Genomic DNA, 23,493 nt, shown 5'->3' on the forward strand with positions numbered 1-23,493 from the left:
GAGCTGCTATAAATATTTTTGCACATGTGGGTTTTTTCCCCTTTTTTTATGGTCCCTTTGAGATACGGACCTAGAGTGGCAATTTGGATCAAAGGGTATGTACAGTTTTATTGCCCTTTGGGCAATGGTTCCAAATTGTTCTCCAGAATGATTGGATCAGTTCACAGCTCCACCAACAATGCATTAGTGTCCCAGTTTTCCCACATTCCCTCCAACATTGATCATTTTCCACTTTTGTCATATTGGCCAAGCTGTGAGATGGTACCTTAGAATTGTTTTCATTTGCATTTCTCTAATTAATAATGATTTAGAGCATTTTTCAAATGACTTTTATATAGCTAGTTTTAATTTTTTCATCTGAAAATTGCCTGTTCATAACAGGAAGAACTTTTAACAGATAAAAGTGTGGTAGGGGAGGCAAGGAATATCATTCTAGGAATAGGGAATGGAAATAAATAAAGGCATGGACATAGAAGAGGATAGAACAAGAATAGATAGAAGAAATCTTCCATTTTGGCAAGAAAATAGTATTTGAAAAAGAGAGAAAAATGACAGAAGATTGAAAAGAGAAGGTGGAACTGGATTGTGGAAGACCTTGGATGCTACAATGATAGTCATTAGATCAGAACAAGTTGAGTCAGACAGATTTGTTTGTGGAACAGAGAGATGAGCTTATGATGGTGACTCAGGATTAAGTCATTGCTATAAGAAATTTCAGAAAAGTTATCCTTAAGGAACCCTGATTTATTAATCAATTAAGAGTATTTCATATAAGAGAATGGTAGAAAACTGTAATATATCATTGTGGGCTTTAAGATTTAGCACCTCTCAAAACATCTAGCAAAATGGACTTGATTTCTAGAATTTCACATCAGAAACTCACTATCATTCATGGATAGTTGACAAATCCCTAAACTTATAAATACAGACTTCAAAATACTCTGAAGAGCTCAACCAATAAACTATCCAGAAATGGGACCATAAAATAAATGTTTCTTGTCTGACTAGCTTTACCATTATCATAGATTAACTTATTGCCCACATTTCCTGGATATAACACTGAACCATAAAAATTTAAGAATAACTTTTTAAATACACATTACCATACCAAATCTCCAAGCTTCATGGAACCAAAAAATTTTTAAAATAGTAACCTAACAGACATATCAAAATCACATGGAAACAAAATACATATTATCTCAATTTTCCTGTTATTCAAGTTATACCAAGAATTAGTACATTAGGATGAGCTAGCAACCTAATATTTTTATGCAACTACAAAATACAATTATTTTATCCATCTGTAGAACATAAAGAATTAATACAAGATAGTGACTTGTCCCAGGACCATTTCTATGTGACCCCTATCAAAAAAGATGAGAAGAATAAAATGACATCAATAATAACATCTAACATTTATAAAATGTAGCACTTTAAAGAACTACATAATTTCACATGAAGATTCTTCAGACTGTGATATTCACTCAATATCATGGTGATAGTGAATTATAAAGAATATGATAAGAGAAAGCAATACCAATGAAGGAGGATATAGTGGTCTAAATTAGAAGAGATGAAGCCTGGGCAATTAGAGTAAACCTAGATAGGAGTGGGCTGATTTGACTGCAAAGGTAGAATTGAAAGGAGTTGGTAGCCAATTAAATATGGGAGATCAAATGAAGGGTAAGAATCAAAAATGCCATTGAAGTTACCAGCCTGAGTGACTGAATAGTAGTAAAGAGGAGGGAAACATTTGGGGCAAAGATAAATTCAGTGTTAGATGTATTGAGTCTGAGATTCTGTGGGGATACCTAGATAAAAATATCTTGTGGGCAGTTAGAAATATGGTACTAGAGGTCTGGAGATGAGAAGAGATAAAATTTGGGGTTGGGGGTTATCATTTAATGGTAATTGAGGCCAGGAGAATAGATAAAATCTACAATCACCCACTGGTATCCATTTTAGTGATTTTTAGTTATCTTAATACTATTCATTATTTAGTCATAATAGCATCATCTATGTACTGGAAATCTCTTTTTCTGTCTGATTAAAAAATTTTCCAGAATTTGCCTGCTAGGAGATGTGAGGGACTACTTAGTAACCCTACTGAGAAAATTATGAGACTTTTCAAAGAATTGTTCGCAATCTAAATGACTGCTTTGTTATATCTGATGAATCAATAATTTTCCAGTAAGGACATAAGGAAATTTGCACCTGTAAAGAGCAGTCATATATTTAAATTGTTAGTATGAAATTTTGTTGTCATTTTGTAGCTTTACAATTTCAGCAGGCAAGAACCTGGGTATTTTAATCTTAGGAACCTTTCTTGCAATCAAATATGGATTTCATGGTTTCATGTCCAGACTATATCCATGGCTTTAACCTTATCTGAGAACCAGCTTAGAACCATGAACATTCCATTCCTTTGGAAAGAACAAATTAAAAATACAATCTTTTATTAAAGCATATTAATAAGAACAAATATAGACAGTAAAATAATTTCTGTGCAGACAACTTTTCAAAAGTAAACATCTAGTCCCACTTGGGATCATTCTCACTAATCATTAATCGGTGATTCCTTCTATCAGTCTTGAGACTTGGAAAAATTCCAGATTTTTTAAAAAGGAGTAAAGACATGAAAAAAGTCCTTAGATCATTCTAGGGACACAAAGATAAGCATTCGTGCATGTAATCTTTTAAAAGTTTTTTGAAAAATCCTAATATTAATAAATTTCCTTAGAACCTATTTATTTAAAATAATACATTATAATATTTTTTCAGCCACTTCTAAGTTCTTGTCAGGATTCCTTGTGCCTTCTTTCTCATTAACTTTTTCTCTTATTTGATTGAGATTATTATGAATTTCATTATCCTGATTCTTTTTTTTTTTTTTTTGGCCTTTCATAGAGTTCTGGGATTTCTTTATATTCCTCATACTTATGTGCCACAATTTATTTAACTATTCTTCTATTGTTGGAAATTTAGGTTATTTCCAATTGTGTTTTTTCTTTGTTTATACAATTAACATATAATGCTTCTATGAAAATATTTGGACTGAAGTATCTTCATTTTTTTTTGTTTTTTATAAAACCTTCATGATATATTCCCAGAAAATCCTGGGAATTTTATTGGGGTAAAGGGAATGTTTATTTTTTGTAACTTTTACTGTATATTGATAAGATTGTTCTCCAGAAATATTCTCTGTTAGTTGACAATTCCACCATCAATGAATGAATATATTCCTTTACAATCCCAACTACATTGTGTTTCAAAATTTAAGGATATAATTTAATGAGACAGATAATTCATATGCATAGAACATTTGGCAATAATTTTTACTTGAAAATATAATTATTACTCACAAGTTAAGTGTTGAATGTTTGGTACATCAAATAACTGCTTTGTGATTGACCGAGACAGCTATATATTTATAGACATAAAACTGGCAGAAAGTGGAATATTTTTTAGTCTCTATGCATTTCATGGGTCAGGAAGATCTAAAGCTACCAAGTAGGAGATGAGCCACATGGAATGCTGTAGAATTGGTAGGCCCTTCGTTCTCTCCTATACTATATGGAAATTACATCTAAATTAAAGAATGTAAGTCTGACTGAGTCTTTAATCAACATTTTTCTCTTTCTTTGTTTAGTTCTGAGACCTCTGATGCATGATCCTGAGCCTTCTGTGCGTATCATTGCATCTCAGGCGCTTTGCAGAGTCCAAACAGCAGGAGGAGAACCAGAGCCCAGGCCTTCAGTGTGCAGATTGAGGATGTTTTTCAGCTGTATCCTCAGTTAAAAATAGTTGGAACCTACAAATATCAGGTGAGAGCTAGGTCCATGTAAAGACAGAGAAGCTCTGAGGTTCCTGTCTTTTTCATATTTACCAAAAGCAGTGAATAATCAGGGATATTCCCTATTTAAATAAGAGGACACCTTTCTTGCCTCTCTGAGGGTTAAAACAATATGGGTAGGGCAAACTTTAGATTCTGTTTGAGAAAACAATGAAAAAAAAGCTTATTTTTGAAGTGGATTTGGAAAAATCCAGATAGATACCATAGCTGGTAACATAATAATAATGGGAAATCTCAGTCTGGTTTACTCAGGTTGCCCTAGTCCAGGGACAAGGGCTTTGGAGAATAAACATTTCTGTAGTACAGGAGAACCTCTTTGCTTATATTTATGTGGTGCCTCTTTTGTAGTCTGAAGATTTACTGCTGCCTTTTTCCCCATAGGCTATACCACTAACAGGGAGGAAAGAATTCAATATATGATATTTGTATAGAGTTTACAAGAGAAAACTTTCACTATGTCACTTAAAATTATTTCAGCTAAAATTTAGAAGGATTGAGGAAGTACTCAAGAAAAATTACATTAAAGATGTCAGAAGGATTTATTTACTTCAAAATTTTTATTATTGTTATAGATGAATTGTATTTTTTCTTCTAAAGTTGAGTTTATAACATTTATGAAATCTTTGTGCCTTAAACAGAAATTTCTGAGATTTTAATTTTGTTCAACTTCAATATGTTGAATTAAATGTTATATTACATATTGCTATTACAATAATATAACATTAAATTAAATCTATTATAAGCTTTTTGTATATTCATATTTTTCTTTAATGTGAGGCTTTCCTCTGTCTTTTGTAATGTAATCTCTATATAAGTAGTAATTGTTTTAGATAATTATAAGATAAAAGCAAGCAAGCAGTAAGTATTTATTAAATACTATATACTAGGAATTATACTAAATATTATGGATAAAAATCTAAAAGTAAGACAGGAACCGCAAGTAGCCCATGTTGGCAGTTTCTTTCTGGATAGACTGGAACCAGACTGTGAAAGGCTTTAAACACCCAACAGAAGTCTGTATTTTATCCTAGAGGAAGTAGTTCTTTTTTTAAAATTAATTTATTTTGAATTTTACAATTTTTCCCCAATCTCACTTCCCTAAAGAAGGCAGTCTATTAGTCTTTACATTGTTTCCATGGTATACATTGATCTAAGTTGAATGTGATGAAAGAGAAATCATATCTTTAAGGGGGGAAAAAATGAAGTATAAGAGATAGCAAAATTATATAGTAAGATAATTTTTTTTTTAAATTAAAGGTAATAATCTTTGGTCTTTGTTCAAATTCCACAATTCTTCTGGATACCAATGGTATTCTCCATCATAGAAATCCCAAAATTGTGTTTGATTCTTGCACTGATGGAATGAGCAAGTCTATTAAGGTTGATCTCACCCCCATGTTGCTGTTACGGTATACAATGTTCTTCTGTTTCTGCTCATCTTGTTCAGTATCAGTTCATGCAAATCCTTCCAGGCTTCCCTGAATTCCCATCCCTCCTGGTTTCTAATAGAAAATAGTGTTCCATTACATGCACAGTTTATTAAACCATTCCCCAATTGATGAACATTCACTCAATTTCCAATTCTTTGAGGTAGCTCTTGAGAAGGATGTTTGGCATGATGAAATTCATATAATGGGAATATTATGTGTGGAAGGTGTATTGGAAAAGGGAGACTGGAGGCAAGAAGACATTAGGAGGCTGTTGAAATAGTGAGAATTAGGAGAAAAAGAAAAGAAAATTTAGAATATCTTGGACAAAATCTGCACTGTTCGTCCTGACAACATTATTACCCTGATTACCTTTCCCAGTCACCCCTACTCTATAATCAGGGTAGGCTTTAGAAAAATTCACAAAATAGATTTGTAGTTTATCTTTGGCACCTTTAGCCTCAGATTTTTTCTTATGTCATTCACTATCCTAGTGCCCATTTTTCATTCTTTTCTTTTCTTCTACCAAAATCTATTCTCAATAAAGTTTTGACAAACTTAAATCTTTGAATTATAAACTCATTTACTCTAGTTGGAAATGTAAAGTTACTATGTTAACTCTTTAAGATATATTTGCATTTTAGGGGCGGCTAGGTGGTGCAGTGAATAGAGCACCGGCCTTGGAGTCAGGAGTACCTGGGTTCAAATCTGACCTCAGACACTTAATTACCTAGCAGTGTGGCCTTGGGCAAGCCACTTAACCCCATTGCCTTGAAAAAAAAAATCTAAAAAATCTAAGATATATTTGCATTTTAATAAGGGAAAGCCCTAAGTAAAAGGAATTAATCTTTAATTGAAGAATTTCCTAATATTCCTGAACAGAGAAGAGTTTGGAGTTTTTTGTTTTGTTTTTGCATGAGGGCCTTTTCCTATCTATGAAACATTATATATTAAACTACCTATTCTGCCTACTCCTAAAGCTAACCCTAATAATCACCAGAACTTGCCAACCACTCCCTTCACCCTAAATCACCTACATACTGATATGTATGTAGAAGAGGGGAGGGAAGAAGAAATGAAAGGAGAGAAGAGGAGAAAGAATAAGATAGGAGAAATTAAAGAGAGTGATTTTAGTCTCATCTTGGAATATCTTCAGGCAACAACCCCTTCCAGAGATAGATTGACAACCTATCTCCTTTTTCCTCTTGTCTTCTGTGTGCTCTACTACTAAATGATTCAATGAACATCTTCATTTTTCTCTTCACTTTCCTTCACCCTCATAGTTCATTCTCTTATTTCTGGAGAGAATAAACCTGATTTTAAGTGGTTTCTATGGAAACTAAAGGATCATTCAGAGAAAAAGAGTCATCTTTTTACCAGAATTAAATGAATGAAATGAAAAGGAGGGGGTGGGGTGGGAAACAGGGACAATAGAAGAAGTTGGGAGAGGAGAAAGGGAAAATGGGAATAAGGAATGAAGAGAAAAGATGCTAATAAGTATTTTAAAGATACCTTTTAAAAGGAGAGCAAGAACAAAAAGTATATTCTTTGATTTTAGTCTCATTTTGCTTTGGACTCCAGGTTATTGATTTCCATTATAATTTTTCAGTAGGTCACTTCCAGGTTATAACAATTAGGAAGTTCACAATTACTGTACAGAAGCTTTTAAGGATTTTAAAATGGTTATTTCAGTAATTATGTACTTGGCATCTGAGAATGCAGCTCCCAAGTCCTTCAATCTAAACTAAAAACCAGATCAAAGAGCATTTAAGCATGTTCTATATGGTAAGCACTGTGCTACCCTTGGAAATTCAAAGAAAGGCAAAAATTCTCTTCCCTCAAAGAGCTTGCAGTCTAATAAAATACATGTGCACCAAAATACTAATGCATCATATGCCTAACTGAAGATTGTTTAAGATTATTCTGATAAACATTTAAAAAGTTTGTACTGTCTGCAAGGTGAGGCAACAAGTCCCTGCTCTCAAGATTATATAGAATCAAGAAAGAAGGACTATGTGGCTACCACTACTTTGTTAAAGATCATATAGATATATTTGGTGATAGGGGTAATGATAAATAAGGGATCAAATTGTAGACACTTGCAGTCATTTAAAAATCTTTTGTTATTTCCCTTTGAGCTCCTCTTTGCTTTTCCTATTTTTTATGCTCTTGTTAGTATATTCAAGACCTATATTTGTCAATGAAATATAAAATTTATGTTAAAAGCAAAAACAAAAAAACACTCAAAATATTCATATCTACCATTGTGCAAGGTCTCTCAAGTAAGAAATTTTTTTTGTTGGAATAACTTGAAATGTTCACTATAATTGGTTGCCAGATATGTGAAAACATTCAATTACAGTATTAAAGAATAGAACAGAACTTAGTCATTTAATACCGTGACTCAACTGCCTGCCATCCCTTTTGTGTATTATTTTTCATTTAAAAAGAGCAAAGAAAAGGACTACCTTCAATCTTATATTTAAAGCTCCAATGTATGCTGTTTTACATTGACTATACTTGCCAATAAAATACTTGAAAACAATCTTTATGTACATCATGTAGACCCTGGTCCACTTTTAATACTAAACCTAATTCTTATCATTCCAGGCAATGCAATCAATTAAACATAGCAGACCCCCCCCCACACACACACACACACTTTCATCCCAAGAACAAAAGCAATAGGCCAAAGAACTATGGTAATAAAGGAAGATGAACTAGATTGGGGTGGGAAGCAGCTTTGAATGCCGGTTGGTAAACTCATATGAGAGGGAAAAGAGTGAAAGAAATAGTTATATATGTAGCCTTTTTTAAAAGCTTAAGATATCTTAAGTATCCACAGTTCCTCTCATTTGAAGTATCTTAAGTAAAATTTTGGGGTAATTTGGTTTGATGTATCATAAAGCTCGACAGTCCCTCTCAGACATAGATTTCTTTCTTCTTTTAGAATGACTCCTAAATGAACTTAAATACCAGACCAAGTCTAATTCTCTAAGTGATTCCTGTTGTTGCTGCAAAGTTGGAGTTTGGGGGCTTTGGTAAGGAAAAGTTTACCTCCTTAATTTTGGAATTAAGCATTTTTGCTAATGGGAAGTATCTTCCTTTTTATGCCTCTGTAGGTAGATAAATCTCTTGAAGGAAAAGTTTATTAGAAGCTGCTTCAAGATCTCAGCAGCTAGAAAGAATCCCCTGGAAATGGCCTTTGATTTGTTGAGCAATTGCCTGAGAAAATGCAACTCTTATTGTTTTTAAGTCTATGTGCTTTTCAACTTATCTTTTTTCCTGCTCAAAGAGTGTGGAAATAAAAGTTGATCCAGAATTCAAGAATTGTAACTGCCAAGAGGCCAATTATGGAAACCCATCACTGCTTCCTTCCCTCAAAAACTACCTAGCCAATTTCCCCTCCTAGCAAGAATGGTGAACCCAGTGCTGGCTCCTCCCTTGCTATGATCAACTGCCCTTTTTTGACTGTTGGAATGTCAGGTGTTTGGATTTTTCTGAGACGCAAAGCTGTTTGTTCTAAAGGATCACTGAAATATTAAATATGTAAACAGTAATTATTTAACTCCATTATGCTCTTTTAGGGTTAAATAAATATAATAAATATACATGATAAATAATGGTGTCTATATTCAGGACCAGGAATCAATGCAAGGGCAGGTTTCGTTTCACTATTCTTCCTTTGTTTTTTCAAAAAAACCTAGGCTTCTCTTATAAGATACACTGGACAAGGGTGGGCTAGGTGGTGCAGTGGATAAAGCACTGGCCCTGGAGTCAGGAGTACCTGGGTTCAAATCCAGTCTCAGACACTTAATAATTACCTAGCTGTGTGGCCTTGGGCAAGCCACTTAACCCCATTTACCTTGCAAAAACATAAAAAAAAAAGATACAATGGACAAACTCTAAGGTATAGGTAGATGTATTTATGGAAAAACTCCTTTCATTATATATGTGATTATTAAAGCATATGTTATGATTTAGGCTTGTTACTCCATGCTTGGAGGGGAGAGGTCCAAAAAAGGATAATAATGATGAAAGAAAACAGAATTGCTACCCTCAAGCATCTCTGCCAAGTAGAGAATAGCAGCAACCAAAATCAATCCATAGTCATTTATTAAGCACCTGTTGTTATGAACTGGCAACTGGATTTACAACTGTGAAACAGAGCCTGCCTTCAAGAACCTATGTTCATTTGGGGTAGGAGGAATAGAAATCCATCACCTAGAAATTATAAAGGTAATAAGATTTTTAATGAACCTGTATGTAACAAAAAGAACTCATTTTGAAAAGTGAGTCAAGTGATAAAAGTGTTAACAGTAAGATGGTATAGAAACCATTCTAGGGAGAGGAAAAAGTATGAGTGATGTTTTTGGGGAAAACCAGTCTGGCTAGAATCTAGAAACTAGGATAGGAAAACTAAGAAAGGAAATCAGTCAGCCAAAAAGCCTCCAGGCTAGACTGAGTTTAAATTTGCTCCCAAAAGTTAACAGTGAAGCCACAGGATTCCTGAGCAATGTGATTAGCTTTGAATCAGGGTAGGCAACTGATCAGAAGAGGGGTAAAGACAAAAAAAAAAAACAAAAAAAAAACCAAACAAATGAGATGACTGCTACAATAATCTGGTAGGAAATGATGAGACTCTAACCAAGGGACATGGAGGTGGAAATGGGGAGAAAATCCAATTTAATTTAACAAGAACAAAGTGCCTACTCTGAACCAGGCATTCTGTTAGGTATGAGAGCTATAGAGATCAAATTAAGTTGTTCCTGTCCTTTGGAGAGAAAGAATATATACATATATAAACACAAAATATATGCAAAGCAATTTTGGGTAATGGGAATGTATTAAACTAATATAAAGGACAGAATTATTAATAAGACAGGCATTCTAGAGGGGGTTAAAGGGAATAAGTATATACTTTTCATGGGGCAGATACTAGGCTAGCTGCTCTCACAATTATCTCGTTCACCAAAACCCTGAAAGGCAGGGGTTATTATTGTTATTACCATTTATTAGTTGAGGAAATAGAGATTGAATGATTCACTCAGAGTCACCCAGCTAGTAAGTGTCTGAGTCTGGATCTTTCTGCTACCAGGCCCAGGGCTCTATCCATTGAACTACCAGTTGCTTGGATACAATTGAAGAGTGAAAATAATAGACCAGTGACTTCAAGAGAGTTTTGGTTAGGGCTAACATGGATAGATATGAGGGAACATAGAGTTATAATGAGAGGAGCTTCAGCCTAGCTACCCATTGAAGCACAGAGCTATTGAGCCATAGACAATAGTAGTAAAATATTAAATTATCAGAGCTTGAGAAAGTAGAGTATAGTAGGTGCATACACTTGAAGAGAAGCAGAGCAGATTTCTAAACCCTGAGATTGCCTGATGGTCAAGGCAAGGGTCATTATAGACCTGAGATCAGGTTATTTATAGAGGGATACACATATTTTGGGTACTCACACTCCTCTACTTCTCAGCTCTACATAGGTGTACATTCCAAGGTTAAATAACTTAGCTTTAGAGCACTGGAGAGTCTTTTTTCCTAGATTAGTGACTATCATTGAGGAGGAGAAACCTTAGAGCAAGTACCTAGTCCTTGGTCTTTTGTGATAGTCAAAGCAGAAGTCAGTGGAGTAGATGAACTTCAGAAATATAACAATGAAATCAAGACAATGATGATCAAAAAGAGCAAGGGGCAGCTAGGTGGTGTAGTGGATAGAGCACTGGCCCTGGAGTCAGGAGGACCTGAGTTCAAATCTGACCTCAGACACTTAATAATTGCATAGCTATGTGACCTTGGGCAAGTCACTTAAACTCCATTGCCTTGCAAAAAAAAATAAAAAATAAGAAAAATAAAGGGGGGGAAAAGCAAGCAAGGAGTGAAGGAAAGTCAAATTAACACAGGGGAAAAAAGGATTGATTTCATTGAGTAAGCATGCTATTATTTACTCATCCCTAATCATGTACCAGTTCCAAAGACATGAGGAATCTCATTTTGACTTCATACTCCTCCCTATACCTAGATAGCCCATACTATAATCAAACTTGATCAGTTCTCCAGGATACACCTTGCACATTCCTGTCCATTATTTTTTGTCCATGCTGATCCCAAGCTTAGAACATCTTCCCCCTTGCTTTCTACATATAAAGAGGCCACCTCCTCTTAGAAACATTTACTGATTTTTCCATTCAGTTAGACCCTTCCTCCCTCTGACTTCACACAGGACTTTGCTTTTACTTCTTTGGCATACTTATTGTTGTGTACTATGGCTATTTCTGCATATGTCACATTTCTGTATGACTATTAAAGTCTTAGAATAGGGGCAATGTCTTATCTAATGTTGCATCTAGGATGAACACAATTCTCTGAACACAGAATGGCATTAATAAATTTCCCAACTCTGAAGAGAATAAACACAATGAATCTTTGATTTCCTATATTACATTAGTGCTCTTTGCTTAGGATGCTTCCTTTGGAATTGGTTCATTTTCAAGATCCACATTATTTTGTAGTTGCAGTCTGGATGAAATGAAAGCATGAGAAATATCTGAATGGAAAATGCCAAGAATTTTCTGCTTCCAGCTGATCTTTTCCTTTATGGATACCATAATCCCTCTAGTTGAACCTATGAGAATGAGTCTTCCTGATTCTAAACTCAGTGCTCTGTCCACTTCACCACTAGCTACATGCCATGAAGTAGGGGAGATAAAACTGCTTTTCAGTTAGGGACAGTGATTTGGAAGTAGCTGCTAAGACCTAGCCACATTATTTCCCTCTTGATCTTCCCTGGTTCTACCTTTCCTAAATTCAGGATAAAGATAATGGGCTATTATACATCTTTAAAATAGTTCTCATTTCAAACAACTCCTTTAAGATTGTCTGGGATGGGGAAAGATTTGATCTGGGATCAGTGGTCCCATTTTCACATCCTAAATCTGTGATTTATAAACTTTTTGATGTTAGGTCCCCAGGGCTGTTTTCTCATCTGTAAATTGAAGAGGTTGGTCTAGATGGTCCCTAAATTCTATGACCATTGATTTGAAGGCAACTAGATGATATAGTAGCTAGAGCCCTGGGCTTGGTGTCATAATTGACTTGAATTCAAAGTCTGCTTCTGATACTGAGTGTCACTGGGCAAGTCATTAACTTCTCTTGGTTTCATTTTCTTCTGAAAGGCCTCCATAACTTGATGTCACTGTTCCTGCCTGTGTTGTTTTCTTACATCTTATTCACTCACACATACTTTGGAATGCCTGAGCTTTTTAATTGATTGTCCCACATTCCTGAAAAGCTCTCCTTCTCATTCATCTTTGCCTTTTGACTTCCCTTGTTTCTTTCTGGTTTTAGCTAAAATCCCACCTTTATCTCATATATATTATGTTCATACATGGCTGTTTGCATATTGTTCTCCTCACCTCCATCCTAGCCCCCCAATTAGAGAGTGAACGTATTGAGACTCTTTTTGTGTCTTCAGCACTTAGTACAGAGACTGGAGGCACTCAATAAATGCTGGCAAGCCAGTCTAGGTAATAGGAATGAAAACAGCACTTAACTCAAATGAGTGAATGTGTATGTCCACACATTACAATACTACATATATAGATCTCAGATGAGAAGGTTTTGCAAACCCCAAAGCGATATGTAAATGCTACTTATTATTCAGCAAACTGTCATTGGATGCAAATTCTTTGGATTTTAAAATATAAATAATGATTATTTAGAATATAATGTAATTTGAAAATTTTAGGAACCTAATCAGTGCTTTATTGACACAATTTTTTTATGTTTTTTATTTTATTTAAGGCAATGGGATTAAGTGACTTGGCCAAGGCTACACAGCTAGGTAATTATTAAGAGTCTGAGACAGGATTGGAACTCAGGTTCTCCTGACTCCAGGACCGGTGCTTTACCCACTGTGCCACCTAGCTGTTCCTCAACATTCATTTTTGTAAGATGTTGAGCTCCAAATTTTTCTTCTTCTCTGGTCCCCAAGACACGGAGCTATCTCACATAGGTTCTGAATGTACAATTATGTTAGTCATGTAAAAAAAGAAGCACAACAAAAGAGAAAAACCACAGGAAAGAAAAATAAATTTTTAAAAGCGATTATAATATTCTTTGGTCTGCGTTTCTACTCGTTTTTTCCTCTGGATGTGGATGGCATTCTCCATCACATCCTTGAGAATTGTCTTTGATCACTGTATTGTTGAGAAGAGCTAGGTCTTATCATAGTGGATCATCGCACAGTATTGCTGTTACAGTGTACATTGTTGTCCTGGTTCTTGATCGGTGCTTTTTAATAAGGAAAATGAAATCCGGAAGGCAGATTTTGGTTCGGTGTTAATAAGAGTATCCAGTCAGAGCTGTCCAACAATAGGGTGGTCTGTCTGGCCGGAGGTGGTGAACTGCCTCTCCCCGCAAATCTCCCACGGAAGGCCAGGATGGAGAGGAGTCCTGCTCCGGTGAGGGTTGGCCCCATTCTTTCTGAGAAGAGGTGATTAGGTGCCCCCTCGGGGAAACAGAACGAGCCAATACCTCCAGCCCCCCATGCCAGTCTCACGGTGCCATCGTGTGCCCCGCCTTTCTCGGGGCAGTTGCCTTTAGTCGCGGGTTGCAATTCTTGATCTGAGAGTCCCCCCATTTCTAAAAAAGATGCAGAAGAGGACGAGAGCCCCGGGCTGGTCCTGCCTTGGAGTCCGTCCCGGCCCCCGGGCTCAAGGAGCTGCCTGGGTGCCCGCGTCACAGACCGCCCTCCGGGGCCCGCGGGGGGGGGGGGGGGGTCAGTGTTTAACCACAGGCTCCCGTTTGCCCGGCGTCGTCCACGCTTGCTCCATCACTCTTAACCGCGGACGGGTCCTGGATGTGCCGCGTTTGCCGTCGTCCACGCCGGCGCCTCCCACAGCCTCCGCGGCGCCCGGGCATTGCCCACGTCGGCCCTGGGCCCGCCCTCCTCCACAAGGCCCGGCAGGCCCCGCGGGACGGCGCGGTTCAAGGCAGACTTGGGAACTTTTCGGACGGACTAGTGTGGCCCTCCAGGGCCCGCGCCCCGCGCCCTGCCAGGTTCGGAGAGGGCAGGAGGAGCGGGCAGCCGGGGAGCCGGGCAGGCTGCCGGGAGACCGGGGCTCCGAGAGAGGCCCCGCCCCTTTCCGGGACAGAGTTTTCGCGCGCTTTGGCGCGGGGGCTTGTGGGGGAGCCGCGGCCCGGGAGAACCCGAGGCAGACGCGCGGGCGGGCGCGGGGCCCGGGCCGGGCCGCGATGCTGGAGGACGAGCCGCGCGGCCTGGGCGCGGCGGGGGCCGGGGCCGCCCGGGAGGCGTTCCAGGCGCTTTGTCAGGAGCTGAACCTAGATGAGGGCAGCGCGGCCGAAGCCCTGGGCGACTTCACGGCCATCCGCAGCACCTACAGCCTGGAGGTGAGCGCGGGGCGCGCGGGGCGCCCGGGCCGGACCCGCCGCGGGCCTGCGCCCGCCGTCTGACAGCCCTTTACCTGGGGAGCCCGGGCACCCTGGCAGCGGGCTTGCAGGGCAGCTGAGGAACAGCTAGAGCTGGACCTGCCGGCCGCTCTTCGCCCCAGAGATGAGGCCGCGCTGCCGGGGCGCTGCCCGCTCAGCGCTCGTCCCCCGCAGTGACGGGGCCAGACTGCAGCCTTCTCCCTCCCCCGCGGCACGGTGTTGGGTGGTCTTGGTTGCCACACGCAGCAGAACGAGAGCTTTGACCCAAGGTTCCTTTGGCCTCTAAGTTTCCACGATTTTATGAAATACTTTTTAGGGGCAGACTGGTGAATACTGTTTTTGTAAAAAGTGAAAGCACCCTTATTGGACACTATTTCAACGTGTCGTGGACTTTTAAGCCTTGTCGTCTTATTGAATGCCTTGCTTGTCTGTGATTGCCACTCAGTGACAGATTTGTTGACTGACCATAGTCTTAAAAATTTGAAACCTTGTGTGTGTGTGTGTGTGTGTGTGTGTGTGTGTGTGTATATTTTTTATATATAAGTATATATATACATACTCATATATATATATATATTTGTTTCAGGAGCATACATTTAATTTAGAATATGCAACGTCAATACAGATGAACATATGCAAGATAGTACACCAAAAACATCCTATTTCAGTGTTCTTTATTTAGCTTAGAAGACAGTGCAGACTAGACAAGTTACTGGATGGTTTCGAGGTATAGAAGGAAATGGAAGCCTCTACTCATCGCCCTAAGGTTTAGCCCCTTAGTGGGTGCTCTATAAACAATTAGCCAAGTATTTAAGGAAGATGCAACTGTTTTCCCCTCTCTTCTTAATACTTCAGGGATGGGGGCAGCTAGGTGATACAGTAGATAGAGCACCAACCCTGAAGTCAGGAAGTCCTGAGTTCAAAGTTAAAACTTGACATAAAAATTTCCTGGCTCTGTGACCTTGGGCAAGTCACTTAACCCCATTGCTTTAAATAAATTAAAAAAGAAAATCAACAAAAAATAGTCAGAAATAATTTCTCTGGCGGTTAAGTACTCTAAATCCAAATTGCCTAACAATTTCCTGTGGAAGTTTTGAGCAAGTACTTGATTTGGAAAAGAATCTGAACTATATGCCCCAAAAGAAGCAAAGGCAGTTGAAATGTTTAATTTTTTATAAAACAATGGAATTGAAAATACTATTGAAAAGAGTATAGCTGAAAAAACTTTTTACTATTTTCCTCTTGCTTGACAGGGAGAAGTTGTACATTGGTTGGCATGTGCATTATATGTTGCATGCCGTAAAAGCATTATTCCTACAGTTGGAAAGGGCATCATGGAAGGAAACTGTGTATCTCTGACCAGAATACTACGTTCAGCTAAATTGAGGTAAGCCATTTACCATTACATTTTTCCATTTGAAAAAAGTATTACTTATACAATTGAATTTTTATTTTCTTTAAACAACCTGGATCCCATCAAGACATGCTACCTTTGGGACAGCTAGGTGGTAAAGTGGATAGAGCACCAGCCCTGGAGTCAGGAGGACCTGAGTTCAAATGTGACCTCAGACACTTAATAATTACCTAGCTTTGTGACCCTGGGCTTGTCACTTAACCCCAGGGACTTGCAAAACCTTAAAAAAATGCCAACTTTGTTACTGCTCCAAAATCTACTTTCTGTACTCCTTTGTCATGGTTCACATTTTCTCCTATTGTCCTTAGATTTGTGGCCCCACTTAGTCCACAGCACAGTAACCTCAGCTTTCCTTAGCCTTAAATTTAATGAGTTTGACTTTGAATCCATTTCTTCCTGCTTCTTCCAGGACCTTGTTTTATCAGTCCTTCCCTTTCTGTCATGTATCTTTAACTTTCTCTTTCCCTGGCGCCTTCTCATTTAACTGTAAATATGTTTAGGTCTCAACAGTCCTCCATGAAAACATCTTTTTAATATCTTGATCTCTATCAAATGATTTTTTTTTACTCCTCTTACCTGCTAACTAACTAGTTGGGGGGAAAATAATCTATAACTGGGATTTTTTTCCTATCCCCCTATCTCCTTGCAGTTATCCATCCTTATCTTTCTATTGAAACAGCTCTCAAAGATTATCAGTAATGTCCCATTTCCCAAAACTAATGACATTTTCTAGTCTTCATCTTCCTTCACTTCTGTGCAATATTTGACACAATTAGTTGTTAATTTTTGATAGACTTCTTGGCTTCTATAATATCACATGCTGCTCTCTTCCTAGGACACCTTGGGTTTTTCTTGGTTCCTCTTTCTTACTCAATCAATTCCTCATTCAGAGTTAGGGGCAGGTAGGTGGTGCAATGGATAGGGCACTGGCCTTGGAGTCAGGAGGATGGGAATTCAAATCCAGCCTCAGATACTTGACACTAACTAGCTGCATGACCTTGGGCAAGTCACTTAATCCTGATTGCCTCTCATCCAGGGCCATCTCCAGTCATCCTGATTCACATCTGGCCACTGGACTCAGATGATTCTGGAGGAGAAAGTGAGGCTGGTGACTTAGCACTCTCTCAAACCCTCACTCAAACCCAATTCACATACTTGTTATGGCATCACCTCCCTGATGTCATGACCTTCAAAAATAAAGGACAAATGGGGCAGCTAGATGGTGCAGTGGATAGAGCACTGGCCCTGGAGTTAGGAGGACCTGAGTTCAAGTTTGGCTTCAGACACTTAATAATTACCTAGCTGTGTGACCTTTGGCAAGTCACTTAACCCCACTGCCTTGCAAAAATAAAAAATAAAAAAAAATGAAGGACAAACATTATTCCTCAAGGTTCTGGCCTTAGACAGCTTTTCTTATATCTCTAAAGTCTTTGGCTCAGAAGTATCATCCACTCACATTGTGTCAACTTAGTATCTGGGAACACAGGTTTTTACCTATAAAGTACCATATAGACCATCTAATCCAATCATCTCATTTTATATATAAGGAAAATGAAACCCAGAGAGTTTAAGTGATTTTCCCCAGGATCAAAACAAGTACATATTACTAGTATTAGTAAATATTACCAATATATAATAGTCAGGATTTGAACTCAGATCTTCCAGTAGCACTCTATCAATTATTCCATGCTGTGTCTTGCATAAGCAACTCACTAATCTGTTTATCTAATCTATATTTCTTTCCTGAGTCCCAAACTCACATTTCCAACTGCCAACTTGGCCATTTCCAGCAATCTTTTTGGTAACTCAAACCAAATATGCCCAAACTCACACTACCCTTTCCTAAAGCCAGATGGACTCTGACTAATCATTCATATAATACAGGTTTGAAATCTTTGACTTTTTCTTTTTTTCTTTCTCATACCCAAGTAGTTATCAACTATACTTCAGAAATATCTCTTGATTTCTATTGCTTAGAAGCAGAACAGAAATGGCTTTGCCTAACATGTGATGCACAAACATCAGATTGTTCTCTAAAAAATACCTTATTTAGTGAGACTCACTGTCTGGAGTTGTTACTTATAACAGGCACATGAATTTCCCTACTGCTTCTTCTTGCTGCTGGGCTTCTCTTAGCATTTATTTGGTATTTAGTGGTATGATAATGTGACTCATAATTATAGAATGTTATATTATGATTAATCCTATTCTTTCTAAGTAGATGTTAAGATTATTCATTTTGCTTGAGCTAATAAATTTTATATATTTGAATAAAAAAAAAGGAACATCTCTTGAATCTATTCTTTCTCTATTTCCTCTTATCTCCATCCAGTACAGACTCTGATTTTCACTTGCCTGAGCTATCTCAGTAGTGTGGCTTTCTACCCTCCAATCCCTACTCATGGAGCCCATAGACTAATTTTCCTTATACGTAAATTTAACTATCATTCCTGCTCAAATGTCTTTGATTCAATTCAACAAGTATTTATTACTATGTCTAGATATCTGAGATAAAAAAGACAAGAGAACCCAACCTCTGCTCTAAAATAGTTTATATTCTACTGGAGTACACAACATGTCTATGAATACATAGGTAATTTGAGGAGCAAGAGAATATTAATAACTCTGTGATAGCTCAACTTTGACAGGCAAAGGATTCTAGATGTGAGATAGTACATTCTGGGAGGGAAAGGGACTGGCCTTTGTGAATGTAAAGGGATGGAGAAGAAGGGGTTGTGTTTGGGAATTGTCTTAACCATTGAGGCTGGACTGTATTGCTTGCATGAAGAAGTAGTATTGAATAAGGCTGAAAAGTTATGGATGGCTTTACAGGCCAGGCTAAGGAGTCTTTTTTTTTTTTTTAGTTTTTTGCAAGGCAGTGGGGTTAAGTGACTTGCCCAAGGCCACACAGCTAAGTAATTATTAAATGTTTGAGGCTAGATTTGAACTCAGGTCCTCCTGACTCCAGGGCCGGTGCTCTATCCATTGCACCACCTAGCCTCCCCCAGACTAAGGAGTCTTATGTTTTATCAGAGAGGTGATGGGGAATCACTGAAGGTTTTTGAAAAAGAAAGTAATGTAGTCAGACTTTTACTTACATGATTCTGGTAGTTGTGTGGAGCATGGATGAAGAGTTGAGAGACTCCTAAATAAAAACCCAAACTCTTGAGTCTAGCATTTAAGACCTTTCACAATTTGTTGCTACTTGTCCTTTTGTTTTTTGGATTGGACTTAATTGATTTAGGGAGCTCCTGATGGGCACTACCATTTAGGCTGGCATGTGCTTTGCAATTTATAATCTTAGGGCTACCGGGGTCACAGAGAGGTTGTTGGTTAAATGGTCTGTCCAAACCCCACAGCCATCATGTGCCAGAGGTAGAATTTGAAGCTAGGCCATCTGACCCTAGGTTAACTTATCCTTCAAATCTTTTCCACATCTAAAGTACCTTTATACTTTTGTTCATGTTATTTTCTAGACCTGAAAACTCTCATCTCTATCTATTGAAGTCTTATTCTTCAATACTCAGTTCAGATATCACCTTTCCAAGAAGTCTTTCCTGGTTCTCCTGCACACCCAAATTATACATGATTGTTCCTTCTTTCATCTGCATTGTATTGTAGTTCATTTTATGTCTCATCTCCCTCCCTGTAAGCCCCGCCTCAGGACAAGGATCTTATCTTACATGTATAGGCCTTTTTATCTCTTCTAGTGCAATGCTTTATACTGTGTTGTAAATTTATAAATGTTTGTTGAACAAATGAACATGGAACAATGTAATAGGACATAAAAAGGGAGAAACAGTTAAGATTTGAAAAAGTACTGTATAGTTCCATCTATCCATTGGAAGGTCATTCAGAGGAATATTATTATCCAATTTTTGAGGACTAAACGTTATTGAAGTCTTATACAGAACTTTTTTTTTTTTAGGGTTTTGCAAGGCAAATGGGGTTAAGTAAGTAGCTTGCCCAAGGCCACACAGCTAGGTAATTATTAAGTGTCCCAGACCAAATTTGAACCCAGGTACTCCTGACTCCAGGGCCAGTGCTTTATCCACTGTACCACCTAGCTGCCCCTATGTAACTTCTGTTACCAATCAAATTGAATATTGTAGAGGAGAGGGAGCTAGAGGGAAGTGTGTAACTTGGTGGTAGAATGGGGGGGAAACCAGTTTTTTTTGCTCCCAACACTGAAGCCATTCCCTAGCCCTAGATGTTTTCTTACTACAATGTCTTAACTGTTAGAAGAACTATATGCTTTTTTGGTAAGCACTTAAATGTTTGTATTTTCTAATTTTTAAAATTATGTTTACTAATACATTTTTCCATTGACTACAATCACTATTTGTGACTAAACCTTTATTTTGAGATGTCTCTCCATTTATTGACAAGGGTTTTCCCTATTCAGATTTAATCAATCTATCAAACCCAGAATCAGTAAAAACTTATAGATTTCATTTTTAACAATATACCTAAAATTGTAAGTCTAATCCTGTTAAAATTACTAGGCCAAATGTAAGTCCTTATCTAATCCAGGGGAGCAGGATGTTTCAAACAAATCCCATCCTTATTGCCAGTTACAAGTCCAGGAGAGTTTTAGCCTCAGACAAATTATGTCAGGTATATCCATTAAAGTCAGGAGCTCTGGAGGTTTTTCTCCATCTCCTAGTGTCTGCTTTTCAGGTTCTTTATTCAGAGAGACCAAAGGAATGCTGAGGAGGCTTGGAGAGACATATACCTTTTTTATTGTACAGCCTTGGCGGGGGGTGGCTGCAGGGTCAAGTCCATATATAAATCTATCTGCACAGCCCAAGCTTTCTTATCTGTTCCCTGAGTTCCTATTTTGCATTTCTCCCTTGCCTGCTCATAGCAAGTCTGATTGCTTTCACTTCTGCAACCCCATTTCCAAATGCTTGTCCACTATCCTGCTGCCCACAAGGTCTGTTGTCTGCTCTGTCCAGTTTTCCTCCTAGCCTGGACATTTATACGAACCTAGAACAAAGCCAGTATCATGCCAGATCTGAGGCTTAAATTAATATCACCAAATATAAACAACTTCTATAATGGTAGCTGCTACCAGGCCCAAATAAGGACTATATGTCCAACTTGATTATATAACCATTACTAAGTGAATATCCAAATATGGGTCTTACTTCCAATCAAACTGGTGACTAAGGGTAAATTCATATCTGGGCCAAATGGTTTACTGTAAAACAATGAATATCAATTGGTTATTTTATATGTATAAATTTCTAACATTAAAAATAATTGCTACTTCATTTGTATTTTGAGTCCCCCCCCCCTTTAGTTGGTAGGGGAGAACAGGTGTGACTAACTGGGTTTGAAACAATTTGTTTCTTTAACACTGTGGGATAGATATTCTTTCTTATACAGATGAATGGCACCAAATGCCATTAAGAAGAAAGGTTTAGGGGCAGCTAGGTGGTGCAGTGGATAGAGTACTGGCCCTGAAGTCAGAAGGACCTGAGTTCAAATCTGGCCTCAGACACTTAATAATGTCTAACCATTGCCTTAACCTAATATTTAAATCCTTCTGCAAACTGGTGACTACTTCATCAATCTTAACTTCTACCATTCTGCAATAGAAAACCTTCATTCCAAACATTTGTTGTTCTGTGGATATACTTTATACATTCCTGATTTTTACTCATTTCATTCTCCTGTCTGGGATTCTTTCTTCCTTTCAGTTTATCTCAATCTTTCTTTGCGATGAAGAACAATTTCAACTCAATCCTTAAGTTTGAAAGTTTCTCCTATTATCTCAGCTCTCAATGAAAATTAGCTCTTTTGAACTATTGAGTATGAAGTCCATACTTATATTACTTATAACTTTGGTCAAGACTTTTCACCTTTCTGAGTATCAGCTTTCTTATATGTAAAATAAGGGGATTGGGTAAAAGATCTCTATAGTCTTTTCCAGCTCTAAATCTATGAATTTAATGGAGTCCTCTCATTGTTTCCTACTGCAAATATTCCCGGCAGCCCAGATAAAAATATACAACCAGACTACACTCATCAAATAAACAATGCCAAAAAAATCCAGAAACTTAGAAGAAGGGTATGGAAATGATCTGTGCATTATATACTTCCCCTAATAATAGTCAAAACAATTCATTTCGGCTTCTGTGACAATTATTTTTTAATTTACTTGCAAAATTTATTCTTTAGGCCCTCTACCTGGAAATTAAATTTATTATTAGTGTATTTATTTTAACACCATTCTGTATTTTGTAAGTGAAAATGATGTCACTAGGATCAGAGCCTAGATGGTAGAATAAAAGCAACCCTACTGAACTCTCCCAACATTACTCTCCAAACAACTTTAAAATAACCCCCCCCAAAATCAAATTTTGGAGTGGCAGAGCCACAAAAGGTCAGACTAAGACATACTGCCAGCCTAAAGTGACACTGGGGTGAGAGCCAACCTGGAGCATGGCAGCACTACCACCTGTGGGTCTTAGAAGCAGCAGCAACAGTGAGGACAGAAGCAGGAGCTTTGGGATCTCTCAGACAAGAGACAGTAAGGGAGTTATAACTGGTCAGAAAGACATTTAGCTGACACTAGGTACTAACAATTATTGACAACTCTATTGACTGTAAACAGTTTTAGGTTACAGTTCCAGGGTGGAAAGGAGCATTAGCACTTGTGGCTGGCAGGAGAGCAGGACTCTTTCCTGGACAAAAACCAGATCACAGAGCAGGAGAGCAGTGACTACACCCTCCTTGGACCATGTCTGGTTGGAAGCAACAAAAACTCCCAGAACTAGCTCTGAAAACAACATGAAAAAGCATGAAATGTGGAAGAATGTCTCTCTACCCCCTGCTGATCAGAGCCCAACTTTGACAAAGTTCAAAATAAAAAACAGGCTGGAGAAATGAGCAAATAATAACAGCAAAAAAGAACTTGACCATAAAAAGCAACTACAGTGGCAGGGAAGATCAAGACAAACTCAGAAGGCAACAATGTGAAAACAGTTAAAAGGAGAGATTTCAAGAAAAACTTAATTGGATGCAAACCCAACAATAATTCTTGGAAGAGTTGAGGAAAATAGGTAAGAGTAGAAGAGGAAAAATTAGGAAATGAAATGAGAATAATATAAGAAAATTATGAAAAGAGAATTAACAGCCTAGTAAAAGACACACACACACACACACACACACACACACACACACACACACACACACACACACACACACACACACACACACACCTGAAGAAAATAAAACCTTAAAAAACAGAATTGACCTAATGGTAAAAGAGGCACAAAAATTCACTGAAGAAAAGAATCCTTTTAAAAGTACAATGGAGGGGCAGCTAGGTGGCG

General features: G+C 37.9%; 2 protein-coding genes across 3 annotated transcripts in view; both read left to right on the plus strand.

Annotated features, from left to right (window-relative positions):
- MROH8 (maestro heat like repeat family member 8) overlaps positions 1–4,419 on the plus strand; it is a 72,186-nt gene extending 67,767 nt beyond the window's left edge. The window contains exons 24-25 of the mRNA XM_074201983.1: positions 3,650–3,824; positions 4,235–4,419. Of these exons, the coding sequence (XP_074058084.1) occupies positions 3,650–3,798 (149 nt within the window). The 3' untranslated portion in view covers positions 3,799–3,824; positions 4,235–4,419. The remainder of the gene's footprint in view (positions 1–3,649; positions 3,825–4,234) is intronic.
- A 10,122-nt stretch (positions 4,420–14,541) lies between these two features.
- RBL1 (RB transcriptional corepressor like 1) overlaps positions 14,542–23,493 on the plus strand; it is a 63,773-nt gene continuing 54,821 nt past the window's right edge. Inside the window, exons 1-2 of one of the 2 annotated variants that reach the window (XM_074211942.1) lie at positions 14,542–14,697; positions 15,990–16,123. In XM_074211942.1, coding sequence (XP_074068043.1) covers positions 14,542–14,697; positions 15,990–16,123 — 290 coding nt within the window. Of the gene's footprint in view, positions 14,698–15,989; positions 16,124–23,493 lie in introns of those variants that run through there. The other variant, XM_074211943.1, reaches the window with a different exon arrangement.

Source organism: Macrotis lagotis, chromosome 1 (genome assembly GCF_037893015.1).
Source record: "Macrotis lagotis isolate mMagLag1 chromosome 1, bilby.v1.9.chrom.fasta, whole genome shotgun sequence".
Classification (NCBI taxonomy): Eukaryota; Metazoa; Chordata; class Mammalia; order Peramelemorphia; family Peramelidae; genus Macrotis; species Macrotis lagotis.